We start from the raw sequence: 18,890 nt of genomic DNA on the forward strand, positions 1-18,890 counted from the left end.
TCTTCACCGTCAATAGAATAAACTGCACATATGTTTTCTAAGTGAACAGCATCTTGAGTTCTTGTATACGGGCAGTGCGGACCTCCTCGTCCGTTAAGGCCCCAGATATCATCCTCTGCTTCCGCGCCTGCACTGCTTCCATCCTTTCCTCCACCGTTCCCTACAATTACAACCCAAGATGCAATTTTCATACCAAAGCCAACAAATATTTCTAAAAAAAAAAAAGTCAGCATCCTACCAACTAAACAAAGATCTATTAGTAGCTCCTTTTTTTAATTCAGATACACTAGCAGCTAGTTGCGGACATTAAACTAGTCTCCAAACGATTGCACGAGTTCCACTTTAGTCTCAAACTTCTATTTGTTGCATATGGGGGTTGAAACTTCAATCATAGTGTCATGCTGTCAGCTTTCATTGCCCAGAGTGATGAAAATCTGACATGGCAAGGTCTCAATTCACACAAAAATACATAACAATAAACAAAAGAGTAGGACAAAACAGTGCACTCGTAGTATCTTCAAAACATTACTTTTTTTTTTTGTTTTCATGGCATCAGATATAGGCCAGGAAGTCGAAACAATATATCTCAAAGGCATCTATAATAACTTATGTTAAATTTATTGATATTCAAAACCAGCAAGCAAGATTGCACAAAAGCATCACAATAGTGAGCCATATGCAACCATGTTGTGTTTAGGCTATGACAGCAGCTACATGAATCTTCACTGGATCCTCAGTCATTATCTTGTTTGGTAAAAACTCTTAAACTGAAGTCTACAAGCCATGCACCATAAAATGTATAACTAAAGTATTTGTCATATGACTCAATAACATCCAAAACAGAATAATTTCATCCTCCANGAAAAAGTTCAGTCTGGTGATTTGGCCTTAATTCATATCCCTTCTGACAAGCAACTTGCCGACATTTTCACCAAGCCCCTGTCATCCTCTCGGTTTTCGATATTGCGGCTCAATCTTCGCATCCGACCACCGGATGCTTAGCTTGCGGGGGGATGTTACGATATATTTTATCTATATTAGGATGTTACGATATATTAGGATATTGTGTTTTATTGCCTTATATAGAGTAGTATCATTGCCTTCTATAGAGTAGGATTATATAACATGTAATCCTAGTTATACTCTTACTATAGTAGTCATTGTTACTATAGTAAGACAATCTCTTGTACTATATATATTTATTAATACAACTCAAGAGGGTATGCACTTTAGCCCTTCTTTCACTATATTTGCTGGAACCAATTGTTTTAAACCTTCTTTCCTTCGTAAGGAGAATAAAGGGGAAAAAAAAACATTGCATAACTAGCTGACCTCATCTACAAGTTTGTGAACATAGGTAGCACTAATGTCAAGTACAGACTCATCTTACAAGCTTTTTCCGTCAATATTTTCTGCTAGATCAACTCAAATGGAGATATTAACAAGGCATACAAATATTGTGAATTCTTGTGAACTTCAACCTGTAGAGATCTCTAATATCCGAGTTGAGCAAAATAAAAGCAACCAATGGACACATACAGATACTTTAGCATAATCTTCTCTAGACTCTGCACGAGTTTTTTTGGACTACCATACCATGACGAAGGCATTTGATGCTGCAGTAAGATTTATTCCAACACCACCGGCCTTCAGTGACATCAGTAGTACCTGCAGTTATAAAATGAAGTTTTATGTCACCAGATACGATAAAAAGACTACCATTCACTCTACCAATAATAGACAAAAATTATAAACAGCAAAAATTACAGACCAGTATGTTCTTATCCTCCGTAAATTCTTTGATAACTCTCTCCCTTTGCTGTTGATTCAAGGTCCCATCTAGTCGGGTGAAGGAGAAACTACATCTGAAAGTCAAAAATTAGAGATTAACTTATCATTCCACACCCTAAATAAGCAAAGGAGATCTTCGCAGCCATAAAAGAAAATTTTACAAAATAAAAGCAGAGTACGCAATTCCAGTATTAGCAGTACAAATTAACATGCCATCCAAACTATACTCAACCGAACACTGATGTTAGCAAGAGAAAATCTTCCAATCTATCCTTTAGGTGCAACACTCCTATCCATTCAAAGATTCTAACCAGAAGCTGGTTGTTAATGACTTAATTTGGTAGCTTACACACTTCAACAGTCAATATCAATATTTCCTCAAGTAATGTCAAACCCATCAGTACATTTGTTTTCTATATTTTGGATAATAGACAGTTCAACTATCTTTAAAGAACAAGTTATCATATTTATCATGTCATAGCAGAACTTAGTACCGGGAAAGTGGAATTTCCAGAAGATCCAAGAATGCAGTCCACTGGCTAAAGACAATGCTTTTGGCCCCTGAAGTTCGAAGGTTTTCCAACTCACGCAGAAGAAAAGAAACCTTTGAGGATGGCACCCAATTCTTATTGATATCAATTTGGAAACGACTTCTGGTAGGAGCAGTGATAAGATCTTGCCGGTTCATGGGTTTTCTGCAAAGGCAGCAGCTATGTTACATTTTATAAAGAAGATATGTAAGAGGACCTCGCTATTTTCGAAGAGACCCCTCAATTTTCACCTATATTGATTTAGTTTTATCAGTCAATTGAGTTGATGGCTCTGTTGACAATTCCATTAGCTAAAAAGCTTAGAGAGTCATTTGATTTAATAGTGATTTAACAAAATCTCCAATCCAATTGACAGAAATAACTAACATTAAAAAAAAAATTCAAAATAGCAAATAAAAGATCAAGCATAACAAAAGTCATGAGTGTCCTACTTTTAAAATGGCCTACAGTTGAGAGGGCCTCTGTCTTATGTATCGTTACCTATAAATAAAGACATCGCAGAGCGAGATACAACAAACAGGATAGGAACAAAGAACAGAGGCTTGAAGATACCTACAAACAGGGCAAAGGCCAGCTGTCGCACTCCGCCAACTGGTGAGGAGGCACTCTCTACACAAGCGATGGGCACATGGTGTCAGCACAGCATCCTCGAAAGCTTCTAGGCATATCGGGCATTCACCTTCTTCACCTTTCTTCAACTCCTCGACTACTTCATTAATGTATGCCTTTGAAGGAACAGCACCAGAATCTTCTCCATTAGAATCCCTAGCGCCTTTAAGGAAATGTCTTGTAAGCTTACTGAGGTCTGAGAACTCTTGTGTATCACCGCGACTGACATAGGAACATATTAGACTGTTTTCTTACAATATATAAGTTTTTCTAGTGTTTTACAGGGAACAGAAAAGTAAAAGTTGAAGGGACATCATTAATACAAGAAAACAAAATCAAACAACGTGACAAGTTCATTGTTGAGTTTTATTGGCTCGGTCCCTATGTGCATTTGTGTCTATGTTTGGCTAGAAAGATGAATATTTATGCATATATTTACATGAAAACAGTTTCAGTCTTCTAATAAATGGGTAACACATTATAGCAAAATAAATAATATGATAGGACATCCAATCAATGCATCACTTCCTGACTTGAATGCAAGATTTGAAGAACTTCAAAGAATCTATCACTTGATCAAATGATAACCGGATGAATACTTAATGAATATTAATATCAAATAACAGTCACTTATTGACGGTCTAAAGCTACCAAAGTACCTGCTTAATAAGCATTCTTTGGGCTTACAGAACCTGATGAATCATTGGATCAGTCAGTTTGGAAAATCTTAGGACAGAGAATAACAGAATTGCGCAGCCACATTCATGGAAACATTTTTCTTTAATGCAAATGCAAACAGCTAAAAAATATTAAGTAAGCCTAACGACAACTCCAGCACAGCTTCACAAGCGTTTTCGTAGCCTCCTTACGCAATATAAAATTATAAAAATTTCAGGAGTTTAGAAGATAAAAAGAGGTTTAAACTGATTCAAGCAATCGATTAAACTCTACGCAAAAATCATCTCCAAGATGATTGGTTCAGGTCACATATTCCTATTTTAACTAATATATACTATATAATATATATTTTATATATAAGAGAGAGAGAGATGAAGAAAGAGAGATGCGGAGCGCGCAGGATGAGCGAGAAGTGTTGTACTTCTGGAAGCACGGAGCCCTTCCCGTCTTCACTCATTTTCGATGTGTGGGCATTTCGCAATCAATTGATCAGCTCCGTTAGACTTGAAACTACAGTATTTGAAGTACCTAGGAAATAAATTTCAATAATTTTTCCATATCATTTGCCTAGTGATTGAGAGGGGCTCACAACATCACTAATTTAATGGTCGTGGTGAGCCGTTTGCAAGTTTACGGGTTAGAAATATCCAAATCACGTAAAATTAATTGAAAGAAAATTCTTTATAGCTTTAAAAACAAGAATCAAATATGCTTTGATCTAATAATTTTAATTATCATGTCATCATATTTTAAGAGTCTTATTTTCAGGCCTTGATTTTTGAGGCCCTTTCGGATTACAGCAAATTGATATCAAGAAAATTGTTGAATTTATTTTCTAGGTCTTCAAATACTCTATATTAAGTCTAACAGGCCGATCGTCGATTCGAAGTCCCAACACCTGAAATGACTTTGGAAGCACCGAGCTTCCAGAAGCACTACCAGCCTACCTCGTATATATAATATATAATATATTACGAACTACGGCAAGGTATACTATCGCTGAGCCACGAAGCCTGCCGTGCTACCAAGTTGGTTTCGATGATGCGGCTTTCCAACATCAATTATGATCGCTCCATAGACTTGATCTACACTATTAAACAGTATTGGAATACTAAATTCACATAATTTTTTCGCGCATCATTTACCCATCAAACAAGTAGTCCTAAAAGGATACGGCTGAAGAATAAAAATCTCCATAAAAACATAATAATAAAAGACTTGATGATTTAAGCATCAAAGGGCGATCTTACCTACAATAGTAAATAAAAATTTCTATAAAAAATTTCATCATATTGTTGATTTTACAATGTTAAATTCAAAAACGCATCACCTACCATTCAAATTCATCAACATTTTGAAAACCTTTATCACATGGCCGACATCGATGTTGGAAAATGTATAGAAATTTAGTTTCGCAGATGCTTTAATAAATGTGTCAAAGTCTAAACGGAGCCGATCATCGATTGGAAGCCTGCATCACTGAAAACAACTTTGGTAGCACGGAGATCTCCGTGCTACCGATAGTATACCAGCCATAAACTCTATATATGATATATATATAAATATATATATATATATTAGGGCCATGGCTACAATACTATTATGAGTATTGGAAGTCCTCAGTAACCCATAAGTTTTTTCAATGATGCGAGCTTCGCGACATCAACGGATTCCACTCCGTTTATATGATGCTAGGTATTTGACAACTTCTAGAAATTATAAATTTCGTAGAATTTTCTAAATCATAATAAGTTCCATCTCAAGTGGGCATAAAAATGTGAACGGTCAAAATCGAACCGGGCGTCTAAAAAAGGATGATCGGATCCTTCAGTTCAAGATCGGAGTTATTGATCTTTATCTATGTGTGAATAAAATTTTTTATCAAAAATTCAACAAATTCCGATTCTTTATAACCGTTAAACCTAGCAAGTATCCCATATCGGCCGTTAAAAAATTGTCAAATTTGTGACCTCTTGATCGTAAGGTAAAATGATGTCGAAAATTATAAAATTTTGATTTCTAAAATTTAAATGCCTATAAATAACGTTTATCGCGGTATGGCATCGTCCGATTCAAAAAAGAAGAAGCCTCTATCATCTAAACAAACAGTTATCGTAGTACGAGGGCAATCGTACTATCAATAGTAGGCTATAGTAGCCGCGACCCTATATATATATATATATATATATATATATATATATATATATTCAATTCGTAACTGCAACTGAAGTATACTATTGTACTTTTGAATTCAAATAATTTGCATTGAATATGGTTTTTCCTCGAAATTGTTTTGCTTTCAGTCCCCTAGAATAAAATAATATAATATTCTTTTTGGAGCTCTTACCGGTCAGAAAAAAGAATAAGGAAACAATAAGGCAAAATAACACCAATAGTCCTCACGCTATGAGGCTGGTGACACTTTGGTCCGCAAGCTTTAATTTGTTGTAAATTTTGCCTCAAACTTTCTAGATTGTTGCAATCAAATCCTACAGTCCAATTAGGTTGACAGGATGGATCTATATTTGCAATTGTGGCGATTTACATGGCATCCTAGTGATCACCACATCATTAATTACAATCAACATGTTGATGTGGCGAGGAATTCTAGTTACTGTCACACCATCACCACACGACTAATGACAAAAGAGAAAGGAGATATTATTACTTGCACCAAGTACGCCAGATTATCTAAACATTACAAACAAAATTTAAACAAAGAGGCATCCAAACCATAATATAACCCATTTGATATGACATACAGCATCAAAAAGGTCCAACTATGGAATATAATGACTCCTAAACAATTATTTTTCACACATAATATATTTTATTTCTGGTGTATGGATATTTGGTGCAGCAGATGCAAATAAAAACTTCTCCTTCATCTCTTCCCTCCCACCTAATGTCATAAAACCACAAACTTTTCATTACAGCAATTTAGAAAGTCTGAGCCAAAAATTACAGCAAATTTAAGTTCAAGGATCAAAGTGTCGCCTACCTTCTAGCTTGGTTATTACTGTAATTTAGGGGCTATTTGGTTGCATGCATTTCCAACTGCAGTGCAGTTGGAAATGCATGCATCTATTAAATTTTTGTTTGGTTTGGTGTGGTTAGGCCCAATTGCTGCAGTTGCATCTGCACGAAAAAGCCCACCTGTAGCAATTGGGCCGGAGTCGGCTCACCTATTAAAAAAATAAATAAAATGTGATTTTTTTCATACGTTTTTTTTAACTTTTTTTTTTCCAAGAATACTTATTTATGAAATCTGATAGGATTTTAATAATGTTTGTTAGGGTTCAATAATTTTTTTTTTATACACTTCTTTTTCTAACTTTTTTTTCAAGAATACCTATTCATGAAATCTGCTAGGCTTGATTATGTCTGCTAGGGTTCGATAATTTTTTTTCATACGCTTCATTTTTCCAATTTGCTAATTCAATAATGCCTTAATTTTTGTTTTGACCAAATTTATAGAATGTTTGCATTTAAAATTCATTAAATTTATACATAATTTTCTAATATATAAATTATATATAGATATAAAAGTCATAATCAATAATTAAAAGATCTCATGATTATGCTATGTTCAAAAGAGGTAATTTCACCTTTTTATCTAAAAATTCATAGAATTTACAAATAAAAATCTCAACTGCAATCTACCAAACAAAAAAAATGTAATCGCAGCAGTTGCAACTACATAAAACCAAACAGGCTAGGTGTAGTTATGACTGCAGCATTTGCAACTACATGTACTTCCAACTACACTGTTTTTATAACTACATCCAACCAAACGACCCCTTAGTGTAGAAATATAAATCAATAATGCAAGTGATTCCTCTCTATCTATATAATGGAAAGTAAGAAACTCAAATGCAATATAAGATACTGCAGAAAATAGTTCAACAACAATTTCAGAAGCTAACCTCATGACAAGAAATGGATGATCACAACACTGGCGAAGTCGTAAAAGCAGCTCCAAAATTGATGCATAATTGTGAAGAACCCTCCCTTGCTCGACAAACTGATCAAACTTTACCTAAGAGAAAGCAACAAGAAACAATATTAGTAGGCCCTACAATTGAACATTCCTATGTTTAAAGCACAACTTACATATACCTTTGATCTTCGAAATAAGGCATCATAGAAGTCTTTCTCAGTTTCTGATAGGTCACAGTAAAGCACTTCAACATTTGCAGGAGGAAGAGTGATTATGGGCCTGTAACGAATAATTCAAGGAAGTTATAAGGTACTTCAATGACGGTCATAAATAGTTAGCCATGACTTAGCATTTCAATACCTGCCCTCCTTATCTGTGCTAGATTTGGTTCTTCTTAACATAATAGGTTTTAGTATAGACTGTACAAGATATAATCCCCGTTCATCACCTTCCTCGAAGGGCTTTAGTATAAGTTTGTGCCACCTTCAAAGAGTACATGGGAATGAAGATTAATCCAATAGCAAAACCAAAGATAACATATATTAGGGCCTCTCTGCCCTCACAAAATAAATCATATTACAAAAAGCCAGATATAAATGAAGACCACCTGCAGAGATTTACAAAGCAAGCATGGTAGAAATCTCTTCTTTATCAGAGAAGAGAACCGGCGCAACAAAAACAGTAATTCTGTTTATTGATGAAATTAAATAACGAAAAACAAAATGAGGGCTTAGCCTCTTATTTATAAGCATGTAAAAACCCTAATACGAAGAAGAATACTGTTCTAGTTCTAATCAAACTAAATTACTAAAGTAATCCTAAAATAAGAAGAAACTAAAGTAGAAACCCTGTCCGAATAAAAATTGATTGATTTTCCCTCCCTCTAAGATATGCCTTGCCCTCAAGGTGCGAGGTTTGGATAGTTCTGCATCATTTCATCTTCATCTTCACACGTAGTTTTTATCTAACGACCGCTTGTTCTATCCCACTAGGATCTCCGTCTTCATTCTCCCATCAACTTATGGGCATCATTGGGCCAAAATATTTGCCTGAAACGGTGCATTCTCTTTGAATTCAATGTGAAGCTCACTAATAGCATCTAGTTCTCTGTTGTATGGCTGGAATCAAGGTTTAAAGTGCGGTAACACGGGGGCGTGCCGCTGTCTGCCTGGCACGGTACGGCACCGGCAACGCTTCCGTGCCGACACATGGCACGCTTGCATGCCGATGGATACGCATGACCTCCTACTGGCACGCTTTGGCACGGACTTATTTTAGTTTTTTAAGTTTCAATAAACTCTTATTATATTATTTTGAAAGATTTAATCAAATAATTATAAATATTTGCTATATATAGCTTACTATACTCATCAATTAACATACTTGTAAGCTTTCTTGTATGTAAAGTAAACTATATCTGATGCCAGATATAGAAAGTTTTTACAGGTTGAATTTCTAAATGCTCAAAGGCACTCTTTTTTTCTTTCTTTCTTTTGACCATATTATAGTCTTTCTTTTATAAAATACAAAAAAATAATTTTAAAATTATTTTTAAAAATTTTTTTAATTATTTTTTCAAAAATTAGTAGATCTATAAAAAAAAATTAAGCGATAAATTATATGTACTGACAATAAATTAAATAAATTAAGAAGTATCAATTAATTTATTTAGACTGTTTAATTGTTATAAGGTATCTTCAATCTTGCAATGCAAGAATAAGAATTTTACTATTTGATGTGTCTTGAAATTTTATTTATTAGTTGCGATTTTGTTTCTAATTTGACAAAAGTTTCGCGTGTGGACAAATTTGAATAAATACATTTGTGGAAGGACAAAAGGACTGTCTGTGGTGAAAGCGGAGGGACTACGATATGTTAATTAAAAATTTGCCTTATATTTTATAAAAAAAAAAATATGTAATTATACATTTTTGGCTTGACGCTAATAAATAGATCTTCGATTTGCAATACTTTTTGGGGTTGTAGGGTACCCAGAATGCTTCGGGTACCCCAAAAAATAAAACAAAAAGAAAAAAAAACAAAAAGCAAAAAAAAAATTATTTTGCACAGTGCCGGCACGGCACTATGCCACGACACGCATCGCCGTGCCGCTCTGTCTCGTGCGGCACGGCCCCGCATGCCGCGGCACGGAGGGGGGGTCCGAGACCCCCCCGGTACTGTGCCCCTTTCTTGGTGGCACGGTATGTGCCGCACCGGCAGGGTGCGGCACAGCCGGCACTTAAATCCTTGGTTGGAATGGTCTGTAAAATTTGGTGGCAAGGATTTAAGTGCCCGTCGGCACGGGCCGTATTTATCATATCGTATCGTGCCAATAAGATATTGGCACGATACAGCCCCTATGCCGATGGCACATCTCAAAAACCTCTATTCTTCAAATTAGTAAGTAATTTTCTCAATAAAGTTCAAAAGATTTGATAAAGAACATAATAAACTGTTAGAATATTTTGTTGCTAAAGAAAATAAATATTTCATGCCATTATGTGTCGGCATACATGTATTTTTTATGACCGGCACGCATCGACATGTCCCGGCATGCACCTTGTTGTACCATGCCGACAAGTTTCCGGCGCAACCCCGTGCCACGGCACTTAAATCCATGTTTGGAAAGATTTCTAAATTTTTATTGTCCAATGCTCGATATGGTGAAAGTTGCAGAAGCACCTAATCTCCAATCTGAAATTCACACTCACGATACTTGCCATCATAAACATGATCCGCATAATATTTTGTCGCACTAAGGTGCTTTTAAAGCATTCTTGTTTGTTCATTCCACTCAACTAAATTTGCATCCATAGCATCGATTGGAGATGATCCGACGATGTAAGATTGAATAGTCAAGAGAAGGTCGACTGTAGAGAGTATTTGAGGCTCTGGCGCTAATGCGTATAATAAAATATCGACCAAAGAAAATATGGCCGACACCACTAGTAGCCGAAACGACTACTAGCATTTCAAGTTCTTATGCTAACAGCGATTGTACTCGCCGCTTCAACACTTGACAATAATAGGCCAACAAACGATCCTTTTACGAGACTGTCTCTACCAAAAAAAAGGATGTTAAAATCTGGCTATACAAGTACACGCCTGATCGTCATTGTCGTCTTTAGTGCCATGAAAACTTTAGTGGCCTCCTCAGTATGCTAAGAAGTGTTATTCTTTAGCAGCATTGTCAAGGAAGCAGCCAGGGCACCCTAGTTTCGACAAATCGACAATAGTATATGGTGAGACCGAATAATCAACGAAGAGCTCGCCCCAATGCGGGGATAGGCTACTCCACTATCGCCTTGATCTTTACCGGATATAATAAAAACACTATTAGCAAAAATAATATTACCAAAACAAGAAACAGAAGTATCGCTAAAAGTGCACTTGGATTGCTTGACATATAATTGGAGCTCGCGCAATATCTGCAAAATAGCCTGGAGATGGTCCAAATACTCTTCCCATGATCCGCTATAAATGAGCATGTCATCAAAAAAACTAAGATGTACTTTCGCAAATAGGGCGGAAGAAATTATTCATGAGGCCTTGAAATGTCGATGGAGCATTAGTCAAGCAAAAAGCATGACTAAAAACTCAATGTCCATTATGAGTTCTAAAGGCCATCTTATGCACGTCATCCTGGGTGTACTTATATATGATGATATCCAACACGCAAGTCAAGCTTGGAGAAGCAGCAAGCTCTATTTAATTCTCAAAACGTTCATTGATAACTGGAATTGAATATTTGTCTATAAATGTAATCTCATTCAATTTTTAGTCATTGATGCAAAATCGCCACGATCCATTAATCTTCTTCGCTAGTAGCACCAATGCCGCATAACGGCTATGACTCGGTCGTATAATATAAGAAGCGAGCACTTCCTTCGCTTGCTTTCAATCTCCATCTTCTAAATATGTGGACAGCGATAAAGCCTAAAACACAATCGAAATGCAATGGTCATGTGTTTGGAGCAGAGGAATTCCCTTTGGTTCAGAGAAAACATCAGCAAATTCTTGTGGAAGTTGCTGCATTTTAGCTTAGCCCTATTTTTCGGCGTTAGAAGTTGCTATACTTTCACATTAGCCCTATTTTCTGGCATTGGATGAGACTGCATTGTCGGGTCAAGATTAGACATTAAGTTCATGTAAATGCCCTTTTTTTTCAATCTCCCCAGGACCTATATAACACACTGGACCTTTGCAAATTGCGAGGTTTGAGTGTTTGATCAATGTTCTGAGTTTTTCCAGATTTTCTGCCGGGTCATTGAAAGTGTTCCGACCTATGGCTCGTATCCCGAGAATTGAGATATTTAATGTAGCGCTAAGGTCACCAAAGAGAAGGACTTAGGCTGCTCTCGGGTTGCTTTCTGTGGGATTGTGTACCGGTACACCTTGATAGTTGTACCGATACAAAAAGTGTACCGGTGACAACTCGATGGTTGTACCGGTACACGTGTTTTTTGGCCAACCCGAGACTCGGGTTTACGCATTCGGGGGAGTTGTACCGGTACACTTTCCCGTGTACCGGTACACTTTGCCATATTTCATTTTGACAGCTTTGAGGGGTGTTTTTGCTATTGTAGCAACTCTATATTAGTCCCCACGCCCCCTAGGGCCTTCCCTGAGCTGAGAACACAGGAGATAGAGGTTAAGAGAGCTCTCCTCACCTTCTCTTTGGTTTTCTTACATTTTGGTTGGATTTTTGAAGATTAAACCCTTCTTTTTTCCCTCTTTTTGCTTCTTGGTGCAATTTCCACCATGGGAGAAGCCTTGGCTTGATGTTTGGAGCTTGTTTGAGAGAGGATCTTCAACCCTAGCTGATTTCTAGGGTGGTTTGAAGCTTTTTGAGAGGTTAGTAACATGTAGCATCCTTTGGATTCATGTTTTTATGGTTTTTACTAGATCAAACCCTAGAATTGGAAACTTAGGGTTTGTTTGGGGGGTTTTGGACTTAGGGCTTTTGGAGCTTGATTTCTTGGATTAGAACCTTCCTCTAGGTTGGATTGGAAGGGTTCTAACTTCTTTTTGGAGATGGAGAGAGACTATCACTATCTTAGGTGAGTTTTGCGCCTTTTCGTGTTTTGGTTAATGATTGAGCTTAGGATTGTTCGTAACGTTTGTGTATCTCTTCTCTTGTTACCTTTAGGGTGTTAGGAGAATAGTGGGCAACTCCGTTCGGCGAAACGAAGGATTTTAGCGGAGCTTCGGTGGGTTTGACCTCACCAATCTCATTTTTATTGATTTAAGTATCGTAAAATGGAAAATCATGCATTTTCATGTTAGATGCATTATTTATGAATTTTAGAATGCTTAAAATGCTTATGTTGTATACAATGCATTTTTGGACCTCTATGTAGTAGAGAGCTTGCATGTAAGACTTATGCATGAGTTTAGCATTCGCATTTAGGACTTGGAATCATGTTTCATATAGTGGAAATGACAAATGTAATATGCCCTTGGATATAAATCTCAATCGAACATAGGAGAATACATTAGGCCATAAAGTGGCTTTGGACTTGAATAACTTGTGAACTAGAGAGCTAATGTCATGAAGCGACATTGAGCTTGGGTTATATTTGAACTTTGTAAATAATGCCATAAAGAGGCATGGAAATTGAAACATGCTTGGATATAGTAATGTTCTAGTGTCATAAGAGGCACTAGACTTAGTGAATGTTGCAACTTCACATTAAGATGTAGAACTAGACCGATGGGTTGCTAGTGACTATTACCATGTTAGAGACATGATGATTGGGTACTTGAGACAATAACTACGCTTGTTTGCCATTTGTGCTCATTCGCACATGCTTGTGAGGGTCGTTCCCTTCAAGCCGGCACTCCGGAGTTGGCCTACGCGACTTATGTTCACTCGTGCGGTATCGAGAAACCTACGGGGTCGGGAGGGATAGACTCATTCCTAGAGTGGGAATGTTGAAGCTACCACCGGCACTTAGGCGGCACAAGCTAGACTACACTTGTGTAGGTCCTAAAACAAGATTGAACAATGACATCAATCCATAATGATAATCACTACTAGATAGGGTGTAGTAGTTGGATTACCTTGACATGCTTAATGCATAGCTTTGGACATTTAAGACCTGTAGTATACTTGGTAATAACGCTTATTGCATTATAGTATACTTGTTTGCCATGTGGGATCATACTAGTTATGTGTTGGACATAGTAGAATGAATGTACAACATATTGTCATCATATTACTTGTGGCATAGTAGTTTAGCATTTATATATGCTTTCATATCTGCAGTTTATTTCCGTTGCTTTTCGTATCTACCTTATTCTTTTGGGCCTTGTGGTGCATTGTGCTGAGGTCAGTAATTGCCACTGGAAACTATAAATTATAGTTCTCACACCCCCTGTTTCTTGTTTCCTTTCAGAGCCTTCCACACCGGGTGAGGCTAGGGACCGCGGAAAGGGTATCGCCTCGAGCTAGCTTGTTGGCGAGGGACTTATCGATAGGTGGTCTACCTCTCATTAGTTTCTTTTTGGAGAGATTGAGAGTTGTACCTGTGTATAGAGACCACCCCTTTTGTATCTTGAGACAGTTGATGTATTAACTTTATGTTTTAGTTTTAGTGGATTAGTTTCCTTTCCTCTACTAGTTGTTAGAAATTAGCTACTGATTGCTCTGATATCTTTAGTTGTCTCACTTTTCCTTACTTTCATATCTCTATTGTGGTACACGCCTTATATGTGCAGGCATATGGCGGGTCTGGGCACGCACCGGGCGAGCCTACGCCGGGTCCCGGGGCGTGACAACCTAGTTCATCCTCTTGTAAAAGCAAGAAAGCAACACTCGAAAAAGAAAGAATAAAAAATTCCATATACCTTCAATCTGCTTTGGTTCTTGAGCTTTTAACTCCACAGGATGGCCATTGTGCTTGTGCATCTGCATAATCTTGAAATTCCACTATACACTGCCAAGGGATCAGAGCACACAAATCCCAAGATAACATGGTGCCTTTAAAAGGAACTACGTATAACTAGGAATTGAACTTCTGGCCTTAAAGTAAAAGTTAACTCCTTGGCACTTGTATTTGCACTTCAATTTTTTGTCATTTTCCATCGTTACGTCAAAAGAAATATTCGGCTCGAGTTTTAATTTCAAGTGTTTGAGGATGCCGGAGTAATAAAATTGTGCATGGAACCAATGTCGACAAAAAAAAAAAAAAAATTAACAATTTTTTATGCTCCCATGCACCATCATATAGCCCGGGGAATGGTGATACTCAAGAGCGCATGTAGTGAAATCGGACTCTTCATTTACCATCTCCCCCTGTATGACTAGAGCCAAAGTCATACTCATAGCAATCACCGCCATTGGTGATTGGCCTAATTTTCTTCGATGACATAAAGGTGCAGCATCTTACACTTGTGCCTGAAGTCCACAACTCGTCACAATTATGGCATACGCCTTTCCTTCGATGCTAGCACATTAGTTCTAATGTTAATTTCGTATCTGCACATTTTACTTCTTAGGTTTGGCTACTAAATTTTTGTTCACTCTGTCGCTCGGATGTGCGCCGAAAAGAGGAAGATTGTCGTTTACTTAAGCGAGAAGATGACTCCAACCTATACAACTACTGTCATGCAGACTTCTCTTCTACCACCCGTGCCTCATCAACTGTATCTAATAAAGCTTCTGGTTATGTTACTTTTATCTCAAGTTCAAGGTTTAAAGTGCCGCCCCATGTCGTACGGCACGGGGCGGGCACGTATCGTGGCCCTAAGAAGGACGCACAGTACAAGGGGGGTCTCGGATCCCCTCCCCCCCGGTGCCACGGCACACAACGTCGTGTCGTACAAGACAGAGTGGCACGGCGCAATGTGCCGCAGCACAGTGCCGTGTCGGCACTGTTGTTTTCCTTTTGTTTGTTTTTTGTTTTTTTTCTTTTTGTTTTGTTTTTTAGGGTACTCAAAAGCATTCTGGGTACCCCACACCATAGTTAATTCGAATTCGGCAAAAATTCGGTATGGGTATAATTCGGATAAAATTCGTCTTTTAATTTTTAGATTCGTTGAAAAATACGGCTAAAAAACGGATTCGTCAATTATTCGGATACGTGATTTATACGGATATTATACGTTCATCAATTAAAAATTCGGAATAAAAAATTCGGCTATTAAATTAAGTTTTTTTTTCTCTCAAGATTTACGCTATTGGTATAAATACTTATATTCTTTAAGAATATAAGAATAAGGCTAAATTACAGAAAACCCTCATGTAATAACCCGCTTTTTCACTTTCCCTCCCTAACATTTAAAAACCTACACTTTGCCCCCCTGTAAAATAAAAAATGTGCACTTCACCCCTACCGTTAGGGTTCCGTCAGGGTTCCGTTAAAAAATATATTTTTATGCCGAAAATACCCCTCCCCTATCTCCCTGTTGCTTCGACTCCCTCCGGCTCGCCACCTCGCTGCCGTCTCGCCGCCTCGCCGCCTAGCCGCCTCGTCGTCCTCCACTGCCTCGCCCTCACCCACATTCCCTTCGCTGTCCTTCGCCGCCTCGCCTTCGCCTTCTTTGCCCTTCTCCTACTGTCACCCACCTCGGTTTTTTTCTATTGTCGCCGAAATCGAGGGCGGCGAGGGTGCAGGAGGAGAAGGGGAGCAGGTGGAGAAGGAAATGGAGAGAAATCGCGGCCGATTGAGGTGGGAATCGCGGCCGCACGAAGAGGCGGCTGAGGNTTGAGAAATAAGAATATAAGAATTTCTTATATTCATAAATATGGTTATCGCATTTAGAACTCTCTTTTTTTTTGAATTAAATTATCGGCTTAAAAAATAAGGCTTAAAAATTAACTACTTGCATATTATAGGCATATTTAGTGCATAGGCTTATTAACCGCTTAGGCAAAAAATCGGCATAAAAAGTTGCTTAGTTTTTTAATTTTCTGCTTAAAATAGGCTTAATATGGGCATGGCTTAAAAACGACTTAGGCTTAATTGATTGATACTAACCTTATTGGACACCACCAACAAAATTAAGCTAATTAAGTAAAAAAAATAACAAATTATATTATACCTCAAAATAAATAAATAATTAAGTAAATAAGAGATTAAAATACTTAATAATTGATTAAATTTTTTGATTGAGTGAAATTTTTTTTTTGGGAAGGCGAAAGGGTTTTTTTTTTCAGTGTTGGGAAAGTTTCGGAAAGTTTTTTTTTTTCCTGTTTTCAGTGAGGTTTTGGAAAGTTTTTTTTTTCTGTGTTTTGGGTGCGCCAGGAGGCCCGCGAGGCCCGCTAGCGCGAGCGTGAGGCCGCGAGCGCGAGGGAGCCGCGAGCCTAGAGCGCGAGGGAGCGCGAGCCGCAAGCGCCGAATTTTTCACCGAATAATTCGCGACTCGCGAATTATTCGCGAATAAGTATTTTTGACCAAAAATACGCGTTTTTTTCCGAATTTTTCGGAAAAATACGAATTCGGCCAATTAATTCGTTTTTTCAAAAATTCGCGAATAATTCGCGAATTAACTAACATAGTTTTATAAAAGAAAGGCTGTAATATGGTCAAAAGAAAGAAAGAAAAAAAAAAGTCTTTGCATTTTAAAAATTCTAACCTATAAAAATTTCTATTCTGCATCAGGTATAGTTGTACTTTACATGCAAAAAAACTTATAAGTATATTAATTGATGAATATAGTAAGCTATATATAGCAAATATTCATAATTATTTGATTAAATCTTTCAAAATAACATTATAAGAGCGTATTGAAATCAAAAAAACTGAAATAAGTCCGTACCAAAGCATGTCACTAGGAGGTCATGCGTATCCATTGACACGCAAGCATACCATGTGTCGGCACAGAAGCGTGTCGATGTCGTACCGTGCCAAGCAGACAGCGGCAAGTCCCCGTGCCACAGCACTTTAAACCTTGCTGAAATTTAATATCTTTGTATAAACAGCCGATAAAGGATCCGATAAAGGCACAAGCCAATCTCTCACCATATAACTCAATCGTTCAAATTCTACTTGATAATCCTACATCGAACCCCTCAGTTGAATATCATGCAACGCTATATTAAAATCCTCATACTAGGAGGGAGCAAATCGCTTAGTGAGGGCACCCAAAAATTGTCTCCAAGACGGACTCGCATCTCATTGGTCTTTATACCACGTACCAGCAAACTGATCACCTTCTAAGTGAATTGCGGCTAATTTGACCCTGTAGAAAACCCTAGAAATTCGATGCCACGATAAAGATAGAACGTGGGACAAGAAGTTTGGTAGAAATATTAATCCCAGATCAAACGCGAACATGAAGGAGAAGATAAAATATTCGGCCTAGGACTCCACAAAGACTCCGATACCAAATTGGTAGAAATCTCTTCTTTATTGGAGAAGAGAACTAGCAAGGTAAAAACCCTACTCTTTCTTGATGAAATTAATCAACAAAAAACTGAAGGACAGGTTTGCCTCTTATTTATATGCATGTAACAACCCTATTACGAGTGGGAATATTATTCAAATTCAAATCAAATTAAATAACAAAAAGTAATCCTAAAATAAGAAGAAGAAACCCTAATTCGAATAGAAAAAGATTGATTTGTAACAAAGCATCTTCTCAAAATCACGGTGACTTGTGAAGGACCCAAGGTAGAGCTCATCTTGTCTAATTTTTAAGCAAAATAGCAGCCAACATTTGCCGAAGGAAACAGGAAGAGCCCAAAATGCACAGTTGAACCACATCAAGAGCCTAGACATGTCACATGACTTAGCATTGCAGTACAAAAATTTTTTTATTTCTCTATATTTTAAGCTTAATTGAGGCTAATAGTTGGCAAATCTTCTGGTCATATATACTAGTAAAGCCAACTGAACATGGTCGTACTTAGTCAAATTTTAAGCCAAACATGAGCTGAACCTTGCGCATTCAACAGTATATAGCATCATTTTTTATTTGCTTTACTCATCCTTGCAGCTATTTTTTGCTCAAACTCGAAAGCTATTGAGAATTTAAACAAAAAATATAAAAGTACGCAACAAAAGATGTAACTTCCCACAAAATCACCAATAAAAAACCATAGTCAAGATGATGTGCAACACGAAACATAACGGAGATTTCCAAGATGGACATGCAGAAAAACAGAATTACTTGAACTCTTCACACTGAAATTCATGTAGCTTAAAATCCAATAAGATTAACTGTTAAAAACTGCCATACTTACAGCGCCCAGTATCTCCAGGGTTCAATCCTCAAAAATCGAAGAAGACTGTATATATCCTCCAAGTTGTTCTGCCAAAGAAAGTGAGAATAAAAATGCTAAGCAGCAGTAAAGATCAACCAATAAAAGAAATTGC

The 18,890-nt window shown here is 37.3% G+C and overlaps 1 protein-coding gene across 4 annotated transcripts in view; it reads right to left on the reverse strand.

Moving 5' to 3' along the window:
- LOC109725817 (putative SWI/SNF-related matrix-associated actin-dependent regulator of chromatin subfamily A member 3-like 2) overlaps positions 1,251-18,890 on the reverse strand; it is a 36,081-nt gene continuing 18,441 nt past the window's right edge. Inside the window, exons 11-18 of one of the 4 annotated variants that reach the window (XM_020255185.1) lie at positions 18,758-18,825; positions 7,930-8,052; positions 7,749-7,848; positions 7,556-7,668; positions 2,895-3,173; positions 2,286-2,486; positions 1,772-1,865; positions 1,251-1,668 (exon numbers count right to left, since the gene is read on the reverse strand). In XM_020255185.1, the coding sequence (XP_020110774.1) occupies positions 1,588-1,668; positions 1,772-1,865; positions 2,286-2,486; positions 2,895-3,173; positions 7,556-7,668; positions 7,749-7,848; positions 7,930-8,052; positions 18,758-18,825 (1,059 nt within the window). In that variant the 3' untranslated portion in view covers positions 1,251-1,587. Of the gene's footprint in view, positions 1,669-1,771; positions 1,866-2,285; positions 2,487-2,894; positions 3,174-6,269; positions 6,532-7,555; positions 7,669-7,748; positions 7,849-7,929; positions 8,053-18,757; positions 18,826-18,890 lie in introns of those variants that run through there. The other 3 variants (XM_020255186.1, XM_020255187.1, XM_020255188.1) reach the window with 3 other exon arrangements.

This window comes from Ananas comosus, linkage group 20 (assembly GCF_001540865.1).
Source record: "Ananas comosus cultivar F153 linkage group 20, ASM154086v1, whole genome shotgun sequence".
Classification (NCBI taxonomy): Eukaryota; Viridiplantae; Streptophyta; class Magnoliopsida; order Poales; family Bromeliaceae; genus Ananas; species Ananas comosus.